This window comes from Hippocampus guttulatus, chromosome 8, assembly GCF_054856545.1.
Source record: "Hippocampus guttulatus isolate MCC_2025c chromosome 8, RoL_Hgut_1.0, whole genome shotgun sequence".
In the NCBI taxonomy this organism is placed as follows: Eukaryota; Metazoa; Chordata; class Actinopteri; order Syngnathiformes; family Syngnathidae; genus Hippocampus; species Hippocampus guttulatus.
In genome coordinates this window covers 16,201,381-16,215,362 of record NC_141268.1, presented here as the reverse complement: position 1 = coordinate 16,215,362, position 13,982 = coordinate 16,201,381, and the positions used below count along the sequence as shown (strand labels likewise).

At 41.8% G+C, this 13,982-nt stretch overlaps 2 protein-coding genes across 2 annotated transcripts in view; both read left to right on the top strand.

Annotated features, from left to right (window-relative positions):
- Positions 1 to 60: 60 nt before the first annotated feature.
- On the top strand, positions 61 to 7,562 carry bap1 (BRCA1 associated deubiquitinase 1). Its single transcript, XM_086118563.1, has 17 exons — positions 61 to 277; positions 564 to 593; positions 706 to 760; positions 1,398 to 1,530; positions 1,622 to 1,741; positions 2,402 to 2,463; positions 2,557 to 2,699; positions 2,805 to 2,883; positions 2,960 to 3,083; positions 3,895 to 4,036; positions 4,119 to 4,279; positions 4,774 to 4,904; positions 5,008 to 5,471; positions 5,774 to 6,012; positions 6,089 to 6,181; positions 6,274 to 6,346; positions 6,669 to 7,562. Exons 1-17 carry the CDS (start codon positions 241 to 243, stop codon positions 6,800 to 6,802), a joined length of 2,220 nt encoding a protein of 739 aa, XP_085974689.1. The 5' UTR covers positions 61 to 240; the 3' UTR covers positions 6,803 to 7,562.
- A 1,141-nt stretch (positions 7,563 to 8,703) lies between these two features.
- Positions 8,704 to 13,982, top strand: part of bsnb (bassoon (presynaptic cytomatrix protein) b) — a 53,997-nt gene continuing 48,718 nt past the window's right edge. The window contains exon 1 of the mRNA XM_086117408.1: positions 8,704 to 8,976. Coding sequence (XP_085973534.1) covers positions 8,795 to 8,976 — 182 coding nt within the window. The 5' untranslated portion in view covers positions 8,704 to 8,794. The remainder of the gene's footprint in view (positions 8,977 to 13,982) is intronic.

The window sequence follows — 13,982 nt, the reverse complement described above, 5'->3', positions numbered from 1 at the left end:
TTTCTCTGTCTCTTCTAATTCGATTTAAAAAAATGTTATACTGTATTTTTTGTGTATCTCTGCGAACAACCCGTCGGTTGTTGATGACGCAATTTGTAGGCGGCCGATTCTTGTCTTTTGTGTTTATCTTCAGCTTCTTTGGTGAATGGATCGGCGCGTTCAACAGTACTACTTCTTCGTCGGTGGATACGGACAATAAAACCGCTTAAATGGTAGTGCGCACTGAGTGCAAACGCAAACATGAACAAAGGGTGGCTGGAGCTCGAGAGCGACCCAGGTGAGTTATTTCAACAGATTCACGGTAACGTTACTACAGCTAGCGTTCAATAATTACTCATTGAAGCTGCTTCTCTCCATTCTTATTATGCTACGGAGACACCTATATATCAGCCATGTACAGTTTGTTGTGTGCAGTTTATTTACCATGCCTTTGGGGAGCAATCGTGCTTTCTTTTGCTCATTCATCATCACTGCAGTACACATAATGGATGTTTGGGCTTTCTGGATTTCTGTCATGGAAGTTATCAAACGCTGAGTTAACTACGTATTTTCCCTATTATTAGGATTGTTCACTTTGCTAGTTGAAGATTTTGGTGAGTAGTACAAACAAACCTTATGAATCATAATAAAGAACATTATTGCAACAAAACCATCTCATTCCTTCCTGGAAAAGGAATTTAATGAGTTGTTTTCCCTTTTCTGCAGGTGTTAAAGGCGTACAGGTCGAAGAAATATATGACCTTCAAAGCAAGTGTCAAAGGTACGTGATCGGTAAAGGTTAATCAGTACAATGAGAAAAATATGTTCTCGCTGAGACCTACCCGTAATGCTAATATGACGTACGGCACCAAGGTTCCAGGACTCGAGTCACAAAAGATCTATCCAAAGTATTCTCCCTGGAGTTTTAAAGCATTTTCCCAGCCTTCTCTACCACACCATGCACTTCTGGAAGAATTCTTCTTGGATCCTCCAAAACGCTGTCATCACATCCAACTTGATGTCATTAACATCTTCATAACAGGTCCCCTTGATGTCCTCCTTAAGCTTAAGAAAGAGGATGAAAATCACACTGAGCCTGGTCGGTGAGTTTCTGCTCAGTCAGGAACCATCGGATACTCACAATGAGCATTGTGAGTAGGTGCTTTGTCATGGTGAAGCAGCTACAAATTGTTCTGCCAAGATTCCTGGCTCTTCATGTGCACTGGAGGAAGCATTCGCTGCAGACTTTCCTTGTACACTTGCTGGTTAATCATCTGGCCCACATTGCTGGGGAAAACTCATAGATTGTAGTTTGTGAAACCGGTCCTGGAACTTCTCTGACACCCCCGTATACCGACAATTTACCTATATCTTCTGTAAATCTGAACATTTGAGGAATGCTTCATTGTCTTTTCCAGCCCAGTCTATGGCTTCATCTTTCTGTTTAAGTGGATTGAGGAGCGTCGATCCAGGAGGAAAGTTAATACTTTAGTGGATGAAACTTCTGTCATCGATGAGGAGATAGTTAATGATATGTTCTTTGCACATCAGGTACTCAATTGATCATGGACCTGAAAAAGATTCATGATGGCATAGTGAGAAAAACATCTGAATGCTTACTTGCTGTAATTTTTCTCTTTAGCTGATACCAAATTCATGTGCCACTCATGCCTTGCTGAGTGTGCTTTTGAATTGCAGTGGTGTCGAGCTTGGCACCACCCTGAGTCGCATGAAAGCTTTCACAAAAGGCTTCAGCCCAGAGGTAAGCGTTTTCTGGCATAAGCATCTCTGAGAAAAATGTACAATATTAATAATTTCTTTAGATTTGATTTGTGAGGCTATAAAACCAGTGCATTTTGGGGAATGGAAACGGTCAGATTTGTTTCAAGGCTGGACAACTTTGAAGGGAAGAGCTTTATTTCCCATAGATGACATCCTCACTTATTACTTTTCTTCAAGGAGACAATTTCTTCTGTTGTTCCAGCATAGCAGCTGTCTAAAGTGAAACACAATTGTGCTGTAGCATTAGAACAGACACATAATAAATAAGCAATAAATAATAAAAGCCCTACAATCTTCGGGGCATTAGATTGTCATTGAATGTGATTGAAAGAGTTCATGTGCACGTCAGCTATAAATGCCCAATATGGAATCTGTGGCATCATTAGTGTATTAGAGACTACTCCTCGGTTAAAGCTTCGTTGTAGAATATGTTGATTACATTTTTTTCCTACTCCTAGTACCTTTGTGAGTCTCCTCTTTTCCTACATGACATATTTAAGGACTTGGGGAAATCCCAGCAGCACAATTAATCCTCAATCATGGCCCTGAGAATAATTGGAGAGACCCTGGTGAACATAATGGACAGCATGAATGCTCTCGCCAAGGTCCATGCAAGTTTAAAATGCCATCTATTTTGCAGAGTAAAGGTTATGCCATTGGAAATGCTCCTGAGCTGGCCAGAGCACATAACAGCCATGCCAGGTAGGGTACCATTACATTTTGTTAATGATTCCATCCTGTGTTGGAAATCATTTTTTTTCTTGAGAAAAAAACTCTCTCTCTGTTTCTATGGAGACCGGAACCTCGGCACCTGCCGGAGAAACAGAATGGTATTAGTGCAGTTCGAACTATGGAGGCTTTCCACTTTGTGAGCTATGTCCCCATCAAAGATCGCCTCTTTGAGCTTGATGGCCTCAAGGCCTACCCTATTGACCACGGTAAGATTGGATGCTTCTGTACATGTGTTTGCTCACTGATTTGCAGAATCTTGCACTTTGAACATCGTAAATAACAATGTTTAATGTTGTTTGCTGAACTCTTAGGGCCATGGGGAGAGGAGGAGGAATGGACGGATAAAGCTCGACGGGTCATCATGGAGAGGATCGGTCTGGCTACTGCTGGGTGAGTGTTGAACCAGTCATTCCAAATAGCGTCCCCCTACCTTCACTGTCAGCCCCTGTGCTCCTCTCATTCTCAGTGAGCCATATCATGACATCCGCTTCAACTTGATGGCAGTGGTGCCGGACCGTAGGATGAAGTACGAGTCCAAACTGGAGGTTTTAAAGAAGAATCGACAGACTATTTTGGAAGGTCTACAGAAGGTAGGAAATAGACATTCTGGGCCCAGATAGGGCTCCAACTATGCCGTATTAAAACTGAAAATTGCAATACTACTTTCAGTTATCCTGCTCCATACGCATGTCATGTGACTGGAGTGAGCAAAACTGTGGCTACCACCACCACCTTGTAAATGCTAGTTGGCCTTGTGTCTTTGCTTGTGTGAAGCGCATTGAGGTGCCTTGTGTTTTAAATGTGCTATATAAATAAAGCTGCCGTGCATCGCCTTACCACTAATGCTGGTTCTGTTCAACTATGTGAGGAGAGTAGACAAAAGGAAGAAACATACAAGTTACAAGCACAACTAATAACCTTGAAAATTAGGACCAACTAAGCCCCCCCCCCCCCCCCACACACACACCCCTCCGCCAGAGCTCATTTAAGGAGCATTTCGTTAGCCTGCTTCAAAGAACACCCCCCAAGTCACGGCAAACATGTTAATGCAGCTTCAAAGACATCATCCAAAATAATTTTAAGTGGAGCATGGAGGAAAACACAGGCGCCATCGACTTGACAAATGTATCTATTAATAAATTATATACATTGCAACTGTAATGAGTAGAAACCAATAAATACATTAATATAATAATCATTACTATACATATTAATAATGATTTATTTATGCTATGTTATATTTATTCATAAAGAAAACTCGAATCGTGGATCAAACTGCCACATTGTTCTTTTTTTTAAATTGGAGTCATGATGTACCATGAACAAATAATTCTTCTCTTAGTCTTTGTGATAAAAACCATGTTTTTGTCTAAGAAAATAACAAATTTGTTGTGTGTGCAGATGATCCGACTCACCCAACCTGAGCTTGTCCATGACAAAAAGCAGCAGGACTCGCCCACGCTTGACGGCAACACCAATTCAATCAAGAAAGAAGCAGACACGGAGCTAGCAACATCCCAAGGGGCTGATCAAGCTAACCCTGGTGCATATTCTTCTATTCTTGCCAGTAGTTTTATGTCTCCCAAAAAGGCGGATTTTTAAATAAAAGACTGTCTCCTTTATAGATGAGTCAGGAGGGAAATCTAAAGCTGGCCCCATTCCTCCAGGAAACACTAAGGCCACAGGAAAAACACCCGGAGGAGGCTCACAGCAAGTCACCAACCCCATCGTTCAACGCTTGCCTGCCTTCCTCGACAATCACAACTATGCCAAGTCACCGATGCAGGTGAGGGGAGAGGGTGGGGGGGCCAACTCTTGAATCTTTAATGCACGCTCACCTTTTGCCAGTATGGAACAGTAACAGGTCTGTATAATTGAGAGCAAATAAATGGCATGCATTTTTTTTTGTAGTCCTGCAAACAGCTTGGTCTTCAGGAGAATGCTCAGAGGGAGATTATAATGTTCCCTGCCTTTGTTTGTATGTTTGCAGCAAACACTGCTCGTTATTTTCAATGAATCTCAATGCTTTTGTGACACATGGAAAAAGGATAGAATGATTCGATTTTGGTGTGAATCCGAATGACAGATCAAGTATTTAAAAAAAAAAAGACCGCTGATGTTGGTTAAAAACCTCAGTTATACTGCCACTTACAGGACATAACAACGGTCATGCCTCCTGTTAGGAAATCCATTAGTTCTTTATAAAAGCGATCTCTCATGCGTTGAAAGGACTTCAGCTGCTGCAAACGTTTTGAGAAATGAAGATACTTTGATTGACAGGAAGAGGAGGATCTTGCTGCCGGTGTGGGACGTTCTCGAGTGCTGGCACCTGCACGACCAGCATACTCTGAAGATGAAGATGACTATGAGGATGAGGAGGAAGTCACACCATCTGCAGGAGCAGCAACGAGGTTAGTTTCCTGATGATTTATTCCTCCTCACCATAGCAGCGAGTCTTTTGACTCCTTGATTTACAACATTTCACTTTTGAACTGTTCTTTTTTTTTTTTCAAGATTTAGACGGAAGGCCAGTCTGCGATCACGAACAGGAAGAGTCGTAACTGGAATGGAAAGCCAGGTTGCCCTCAGTGTCTTAGCTGAAAAACTAAAGAAGGAGGCCCAAAAAAAAGATGCCCTCAACACACCGCTGTCTGTGCGCACCGAAGGCCGCACCGGCGGCATTTGCATCACATCCGCTTCGCAGCCCTCCCCCACACCCAGCAACGAGAGCACCGACACGGCCTCGGAGATCGGCAGCGCCTTCAACTCGCCGCTTCGCTCACCCGCACGCTCACAGGCCGCTACACGTCCATCGAGTCCCGTAGCATCCCATCTGTCACGCGTGCTGTTCGGAGAAGACGAGTTGCTTCGACTAGACTCCCGACACAATCGTGCTGTAAGAGAACTGGGTCCGTCTGTCAGTGTGACCCTGCTACATCTCCTGGAGGACGGAATCATCTATTCTCTTCCACCATCTGGTGAGTATCCACGCACCTCACTGCAGTTTAGATCATCAGATTTACTTTTCTATACTGTATGTCCAGATTATTTCAAAACGTGCTTGCTTCATGCTGATTGTCACTCTTTTAAAGTAATCGAGCAGCAACACATTCAAACAGAGCATAAAAAATATATACTCACAAGTATATATTCTCTCTTCATCTATTGTCCTTACTTCTTAATTATCCTGCCAGGCATGTTGGGGCTGATATTGTTCAAAGTACGTAGAACCGCATTTGAACTTGTGTTGATTAATTATTATTTTTTGGGGGCCTTAAAGCCGAATTGGCTGCAGATGCTATTAAGTCGCCTTGCAATCCTGAGATGGTAAAGGATAATGATCAAGCGGAGAAGGAAACAACAACCGAGAAAGACAAGGGACCATCTGTGGATGTGAAGAAAGAGGAGGAGGAGGAGGAGAACAAAGATGGGGAAGATGTGAAACCTAGCAAGGAAAAGCTCGATGCTATCGAGCCTGCTGCCGACAGAAAGCCCCCGGGGGATAAGTACTCACCCAAAGTAAGTCCAAAAATGACAACTTCTTCCGTGTGTGTAGAGCAGTCACATAATTAAGACACCATTCTGTCAATTGCAGGAGTTGCTTGCACTTCTCAAGTGTGTAGAGGCAGACATTGCCAATTATGAAGTGTATCTAAAGGAGGAAATCGAAAAAAGAAAGAAATACAAAGTGGGTTGAATATACTCCCAACCACTTGAGTGTAATTTTGGCTGGCACTTCGGATTGAATTCTCATCAAAATGTTTATCTTCCTGTCTGCAGATTGACGATCAGAGAAGGACCCATAATTACGATGAGTTCATTTGCACCTTTATATCTATGCTGGCCCAAGAAGGTAAATATTGTCCTCTCTTTTCCCCAATGCCGTCTTATCGTTAGCCTCATTTTCCTTCCTTTCTAAATATTTGACAGACCTCGCATTGTCAGGTGACCGGCAATTGATCTACATCCTAGTCAATACACATGTACTGCTGTGGTATCCCAAAAATAAAAGGGCTTCTCATGTGAATGTTGCTACTTGCCTTACAGTATTACCATATCCTAAAATAACAGCACTAATGATTATTTGCAAAGAATTTGCATATACGAAAAACAACACGAGTTCTATCGCAACCTTCCGCCGTGTATTTTAATTCTACGTTGGTTGTACTCTGCAGGGATGCTAGCCAGCCTTGTGGAGCAGAACATTTCGGTTCGTCGCCGGCAGGGAGTGAGTATCGGCCGCCTGCACAAACAGAGGAAGCCCGATCGCAGGAAACGCTCGCGACCTTACAAGGCCAAGCGGCAGTAATTTTAAGAAGTCATATCGTCTCACTAAAGTAACGCGTGGCTGTCAGGATCATTCGTAATCATCATGGTTAAACAGAAATCGCCACGCCCATGAACCTCATCATGACACCGGTTCATTGTGGCGTTTTAGTCCCAGCATTGTTGTTTTCATGAAACTGACCAAATTGTTTGCTCATTTTTTTTTTTTTTTTTTTTTTTTTACAATCATGTGTGTAAATCTTTTTAGTGCTATTGTATACTGATATTTACCATTTGTAAATACGGAATCAAAGGAAATGTATTTAGTGAACTACAATGCTCTTTGGTCATGCGATATTTAATGTTTTTGGATGTTTTCTCTGTATACAGACTCATGGTCAGCATATTCAAGATTTTTTCTTTTCTTCCCAAATTATAAATTATTCGGTGTCTGTATATCATAAAGTTACATCTGCTAACCAAATGCTATATCACTGATCAAACACACCAATTTTAAAAATCACATTCCTCTTGGAGAGTTTTAATAATGAAGGTTACCTGTTTGGGACAACCGTTCTCAACCCGCGATATTTTTTTCTTCAATCTTCTGTAAAAGTTAAATAATCTCTTGTTATTCTTTTTAACCTAAAAGAGATCTCAGAGTGGCGTAATAATTAAATTGCATGTGTGTGTCTTGTACATATTTATATGTTTACGGTGCTCAGCAGGAACTCCCTGAGCTCAAAGTGTTACTGCCATTGTGCTTGCCATTTCATACTGCAATAAAGTCAATTCAAACAGTGTTTTCTTTTCCAGATTCATTATTTTTTGACAATGATAGAAACTGGTGAGTAAGGATTATACTTATTTATTTATGACCCATCTATCCATTTTCTTTTGCGCGTATCCTCAGGTGGGTCACAAGTGAGCTTGACATTATTGGTATTGCTCTTATTAAACATTTTGGATTTTTACATTTTATTATGATTTTCACTCCTCTGGGTTTTTATTCATTTTTAGAAATGCTTGACAGATCAAATGTTCTTGTGGGCTCTGTGGTCCACACACTATACATTTCCAATCCCTGATAATCATTTTAGCTCCTTTTGTTTTTGTTTTCTAATACTGTACATGTATGAATTATAATAATTTTGTGTGTGTTGAAAGTGCAGTTTTTACATTGTGTTACATTGCTTAATACTGCTGTTGCTCAGTGCTACCCCTTCCAGATTTCGCCCCAGTAAATTTGAGTACTCACAGAATAATCTTTCATAATGGCTCTCAGACTGATGCAAAGTTAAAGTCGTGTATTTTCAGTGAAACAGATGTCTGTGTGCTAACCAGAGTTATACTCTACTGTTACATCACTTGCTTGTGATAACAATCAGCATAAAAAATAGACCAAGCAGAGATGGATGGATTGTCACGGTAAGATTTTTTTATTTGTTTTTCTAACACATCATGTTCATCTACTTAATGTTTCTTAGGTGTCTTCCCTTTTCATAATATTGACACAAATTGCAGACATTTTTTTTTTATGAAGCCCCTTCAAAAATACGGCAGTAGAACAAAGATTCCTTGGCTTCTACTGTGAAAACCAATTAACCGTCGAGTCGATTATATTTACATTGCATTGTTTCAAAGTCATATGAGAAACCATTTGTGACCCGCGAAATAAATAGTTCTACATCCTTGATTTGAAACATTTGCACGAAAGAACGAATAGTGCGTAAAAGTCTGCCTTGCGAATGTCTCGGTGGACTCCGGTCATGTGCCACCAAGAGCTCAAGAGCTATTTGCGTGTGGCCTAAAATAAGAGTCTCGTGAACGCGCACGTACAAGGCACTCACGTTCCCACCCATTGCGTCAGCGCGCCCCCGCGCTCTGTCCGCCTGCGCGCGTGCTCTGTGCGGGATGCTGAATTGTAGGCGATGATGGCGGAAGGGGAGCACCACTGACTTTTATACGAGTTCTTCCCGAAGCCGAAGAACCGTATACGACATCGTTTCTCTCCCTCCGAACCTTTCCCGAGACAATGGGGAACGAAGCGAGCATGGAAGGGGAGGGACAGGCGGGACAAGGCGGCCCATGCGCCGTTCCCGCTGCGGGTGCTCCGGTTTCCATTTCAGCACCAGCGGACTCTGGACAGCTCATCAAGCCGAGCAATGGAGCGCCTGCCGGAGGAAGTGGCTCTGGACCCGGCCCGGGGATTAACAGGTAGCCGACCGAGCGAGTAAAGTGTCGCCAGATACGAGGGAGGTTGAGCGGCGTGGAGTGGCTTGCGTATCCTGTAGATGGAGCACCGAGCGACTGCGAATGGAGATGTAGACTTGAATGGGTGCTCAATTATTTATCCCAATATCCTTATCGACGCAACTCGCCATCCTGACATCAAATTCGCCGTCTTTCTCTCTACCACACGCTTACTCGCCATCGCTAACATGCTAGCATGCAGGCTCTTTCGCTATGAACATCAATACAACGTAAATGCAGTACGGTGATCATGGGGGCATTTGTACGCCCCTTTCCACGGCGCTTGTCCTCGGGCTTCACTAGTATCATGAATGAACGAGCGACATTTGAGCAAGTGATCTCGGCTAAGGTGTGAAGAAATTGCGAGTAAGAGCGAGCGTTCAATTTCATTCAATTCCCGGACACACGTCGGCATTATTTTCCATTCAACGTCAAAGTCATTCCGAGAACTCTACCTCGCCTGGTGAGGCAACGTCTGGATCCTTGTGTCGTTGCTGTGTAAGATGACAAATGTACAAGTCTGACAGCATCGTTGTTGAGCCAAGGCCGGCGAATCCATCAGATCACACTCCAAATCATTATGCATCCAGTGGGAATTGTTTACCACCAATGCGCAGGAATAAGGAAGAATGGTTTTATGTTCTCTCATGAAATACACAATGACTGCACAGTAGTTCTTAAATAAGCATATCCATTATTATTCATGTTTGATCATGCATAGTATCCTAGTTTTTGTGGGTGTGCAGGAGAGATTACCATTGCTTACAAAATCGGATATTACCTAACAGACACATCAATAGGACTGCAATGACACACTTGCATTTCATCCTTTGAGATGGCTTGGAATTCCCTGGTCTTTCATAGCTATTAATATTAAAGTGCAGAGTAAGGCAGATACCTTTAATAATGTTTTGCGCACGTGCATAGCTTTGGGGGGAAAAAGCAGGCTTAAAGGCCCACCGCGTACAGGGCGACAATTCCGAACTGCTGGAAAAAGAAGACAAGATGTGATGATAACCGTGGAAATAGAGAAGGTAAAGCATAAACAGTTTTGAAGTTCATGGTTCAAATTTGATCCTGTGTGGGGTTTGCATGTTCTCCACATGCTTGCGCGGTTTTCATGCAAACATGAATGTTAAGTTCATTGAAGACGCTTGATTTGCACTTGCACTTCATAGATGTCAGTATGAATGTGAATAGTTGTGCCATTGTGATTGGCCAGTCCAGCGTGTACCCTTCCTCTTGCTCTAAGTCAGCTGGGCCTGTCACCCAAGTGAGAACAAATGCTATCGATCGGCAGTAGTTTACTTCTCAGGCTTCCAGCAATGTTGAAATCTTATATCAGAAATTGGCATCACACCTGGGAAGGTTTTCATGATGACAGATTTAGCATCTGACACATTTTCACTGAACATTATATTTAATATGGAATAAGAACAAATTAGATGTCAAACAGTGACGTCGCACACCCACGCAGTTCACTGGAATCCATTAAAAATAACATATAAGAATCTAAGTCAATGTATGCTCTATGTCAAACTCAGGTCCTGAAGGGCCGCTGTCCTGCATGTTTTCCAAGTCTCCCTGTTGCAACACTGATTCAAATGAACAGGTTCATTGTCAGGCTTCCGCAGAGCTTGGTGATGATCTGATCATTTGAATCAGGTGTGCTGCAACAGGGACTCAAGGAGACTTGGAAAACATGCAGGACAGCGGCCCTCCAGGACCTGAGTTTGACACCTATGTGCTATGTTTAGTTACAAATTAAAAGCAAGGTTATAGTTTGAGAACAACAATTATGGTTGTGGTCTTATTCCAAGTCACAATGTTCAAACTGTGCAGCCTCATATTTAATTTAAACTCGCGCCATGAAAGCACTGTCCTCCAGCCAAATGGTACTCACAACTCAAATAATGCAAAAGCAGTTATTATTAATGACAATATGCGGACAGAGAATAGATGCCTGCCAAAGAGATCAAGAATATTATGTAATAGCTTCAAAATAAGCCCGTGGAAGGCATGGTTTATTTCCAAAGTCATATTTTATGCTTAAAACACATTCTTCCAAATGTGTTTTTGGTAATTTTAGATTGCAGATGGTTTAGCTCATATAGTTACAGAAACTGAGCTGCCGCCAAAGCTGAATTTTTTTCCAACTGTCTACTGGCAAATGTAACTATTTTTGACCAAACAGTACTGAAAAAAATTGTGTGAGCAGATGCGACAGGATGCTCCCTATCATCTCAGAGATGCCAGCGCATTCACGATTTAAAAAAACACCAACATGATGTCACATGAGGTAATTAAAAAATCACTTAATGTAATGTATTTCAAACTGTTGCTGTTCAATGTTAGGTTGTGTAAGTGCCACATCCTCTACAACTTGTGTCAGAAAATTACCAGGACTGTTGCCACAAAAGGTTTATTTCAAATCTAAACTGTAAACTACAAGATTTCCCCTTGGAAGTAATTCCTCCTGGAGTCTAACACATTTTCCCAACCTTCTCTGCCAAGGTGTTGGCACCTGTCAGATGCTTAGCGCATTGGTCGATCGTCTGGACCACAATGAAGGGTGAAACTTGTTTTAGGTTTGAAATATCTTTTGTACAACCAGTTCAGGTTGTACCCCGCTAGGATAGACAGCGAAGATAGGCTCCAGCACGCCCGCAACTCTCGTGAGGATCAGCGGATCAGATAATGGATGGATGGATGGATATATCTTTCGTTACCCAGCTCCCGGATTCTTCAGACACACCTCGTATGACACTGCAGAAAAATATAAAAGAGCATTTGGAAGCCATGTCCTGCTATAATGACATGATTGTTGGCCCTGGATTGCACATTAACATTCATTGGAAACGCTTATAGTAAAAGTAGCACTGTATTTAAAATGTATTTGAATTTTATTTCCTCAGAACTGGCAAGTCGGTCGGCAATACAAACTACAAATCCCACAATGCACTCGGTGGTGGTAAATCACACTCGCTACTAATTATTTCCACCCCTCTGTTAGTCACGCAGATTTAGAGCACTATGCAGTTCGTTTGAGTCACATTTAAGAGGTAATTCGATTTGTGGTGTGGAAGGCAGATGAGAAACATACGCTGCGACGTAAAATTGCTCTTTTTAGCTGAGCGAGCTAGTTCGATAGCAGTTATAGGTGAAGAAACCTCAGCGTTAGCATTGTCAAATCTTTAAGGAGCCTTGTCTTGTGTAGACTCTTAATAGTAAATAAGGGCTTTGTATAATTTGGAAACTATAAATGTTGAATCGTTTGAAACTTGCTCAAGTGTTATTCTGGCTTCATGTTTATCTCTGTCTTTATTAATCCGTCTTTGCCTCAGGTCATTTTTCATTGTAAAACAGGTTAATTGTATTCATATCATCTGCATTATTTGGAGGCACTATAATAAGATTATCTTGAAAATATCTTGTCCTTTAAAAAATATATATTTGAAGGATTTCATGTCTAGCCTCATTGTTGTAAAAATGGATTGCTGCGCTCCGAGTTAATGCTGAGCTCCACTAATGGTCTGAACCTACAAGTGCCTTTTGTAAGGTCCATCAACTGGCAGGCTATAATTCTCTCTTTTTTTTCCATCCTTTCAAAGTAATATAATGGCTCTTTCTTGGCACAAACAACACGTAATACAATACAGTATGTGGGCGTGAAGATGTAAATTTGATAGTGGTAGAATAATTCTAATGCATTCAACCAGAAAAATGCATTAGGCTTTCATCAAAGTGTTTTGAGTCTTTTGAGTGGTTGGGGTGGCTGTTTCACTCTCTGTGGGCTGATGGCTTGGCTTCCAATCATTTTATGAAGCAACTTGTAAACGTGTGATCATTCTTCCCATCTTGCGTACTAAATGCACAGGTACGATGCTGTACATACAAAAATGTATCATCACCATCGTGAGACCGTGCAAAGAAGTGTCTTTCTGCTTCCAGACAAGAGAACATTTCATTAATGACTCCCATTACAAGAGTGGCATTTTACAAAACTCCCAGTAAGCACTTTGTGATGAAGCAATTTGTCAAACCGTAGACATAAAACTATAGACATAAAAATGGAATGTTTTCCTCTGTGGATTCCCATTTGCTGATGGATGGAATAAATCTTTTCATTGCTTCCTTGCATTTATACCTTCTTTAATTTTTACTGGTCAAATGCTTTTGCGGTGCACTCTGATTGCCAAGCGCCACTTAACCTACATGTGACAGGGGGAAGGCTATACAAAAATCGTACTGATCCTGGATTTTCGTCAAACACATATACTCTCCACACTTGGCTACAATCATTAGTTCCCTCCGAGTCTTAATTATGTCATTTTACCAAGACATTTTGGACAATTCTGTGCTTGGGAAAAATCCATAACCATAACAACTTGGTTGGAAGAACATGAAAGCCCTGACAGCAGCCATCAAAACATTGAACAACTTAAGGAGGAACTACTCATAAGTAATGTAAATCACAAGTCACCCAGGTCTGTGAACATACAAAATGTAGATGCCATTTCCTCTCACAATATATAGCCGGTCACGAGTTTGAGCTTTTTCATCCAGTCCAGTTTAGCTCAGAGCAGAGACCAGAGTGGTGGTCACCCTGTCAGTTTGGAATGTAACAGAGCAGTGATGGTTTGTAAAGAGTTCCAGTTGTGCAGCGGGCCAAGTCAGTGACAGTGACTCAGAGTGGCTAACACGCTCTCTTTGAATTCTTTTACTCCAGTCTTTATCTCCTCTCTTCTCTGGCCACGGAGGGTGAACTGATGCTGAAAATGCCTTTGAAGATGATGGCCATGACAATATCATATCTAAGTTGTTATGACAAGCCACTTCCTCCATACTTGTTTGAGGATTCCACTAATGCCCGAAGGACAGACAGAGAAAGTCAACAAACATTGACACTGCATCACTGTTGTCTTTTATGTTACCTTTGTTGGAACTACTGTAGTCAGACAGGTTCACAG

Bases quoted from the DNA above. Each gene is read 5' to 3' on its own strand.
- bap1 (XM_086118563.1), top strand. From the start codon at position 241: ATGAACAAAGGGTGGCTGGAGCTCGAGAGCGACCCAG. The intron at 2,464-2,556 runs GTAGGGTACCAT...GTTTCTATGGAG, and splicing joins GCACATAACAGCCATGCCAG to ACCGGAACCTCGGCACCTGC. The intron at 3,084-3,894 runs GTAGGAAATAGA...TTGTGTGTGCAG, and splicing joins TTTTGGAAGGTCTACAGAAG to ATGATCCGACTCACCCAACC.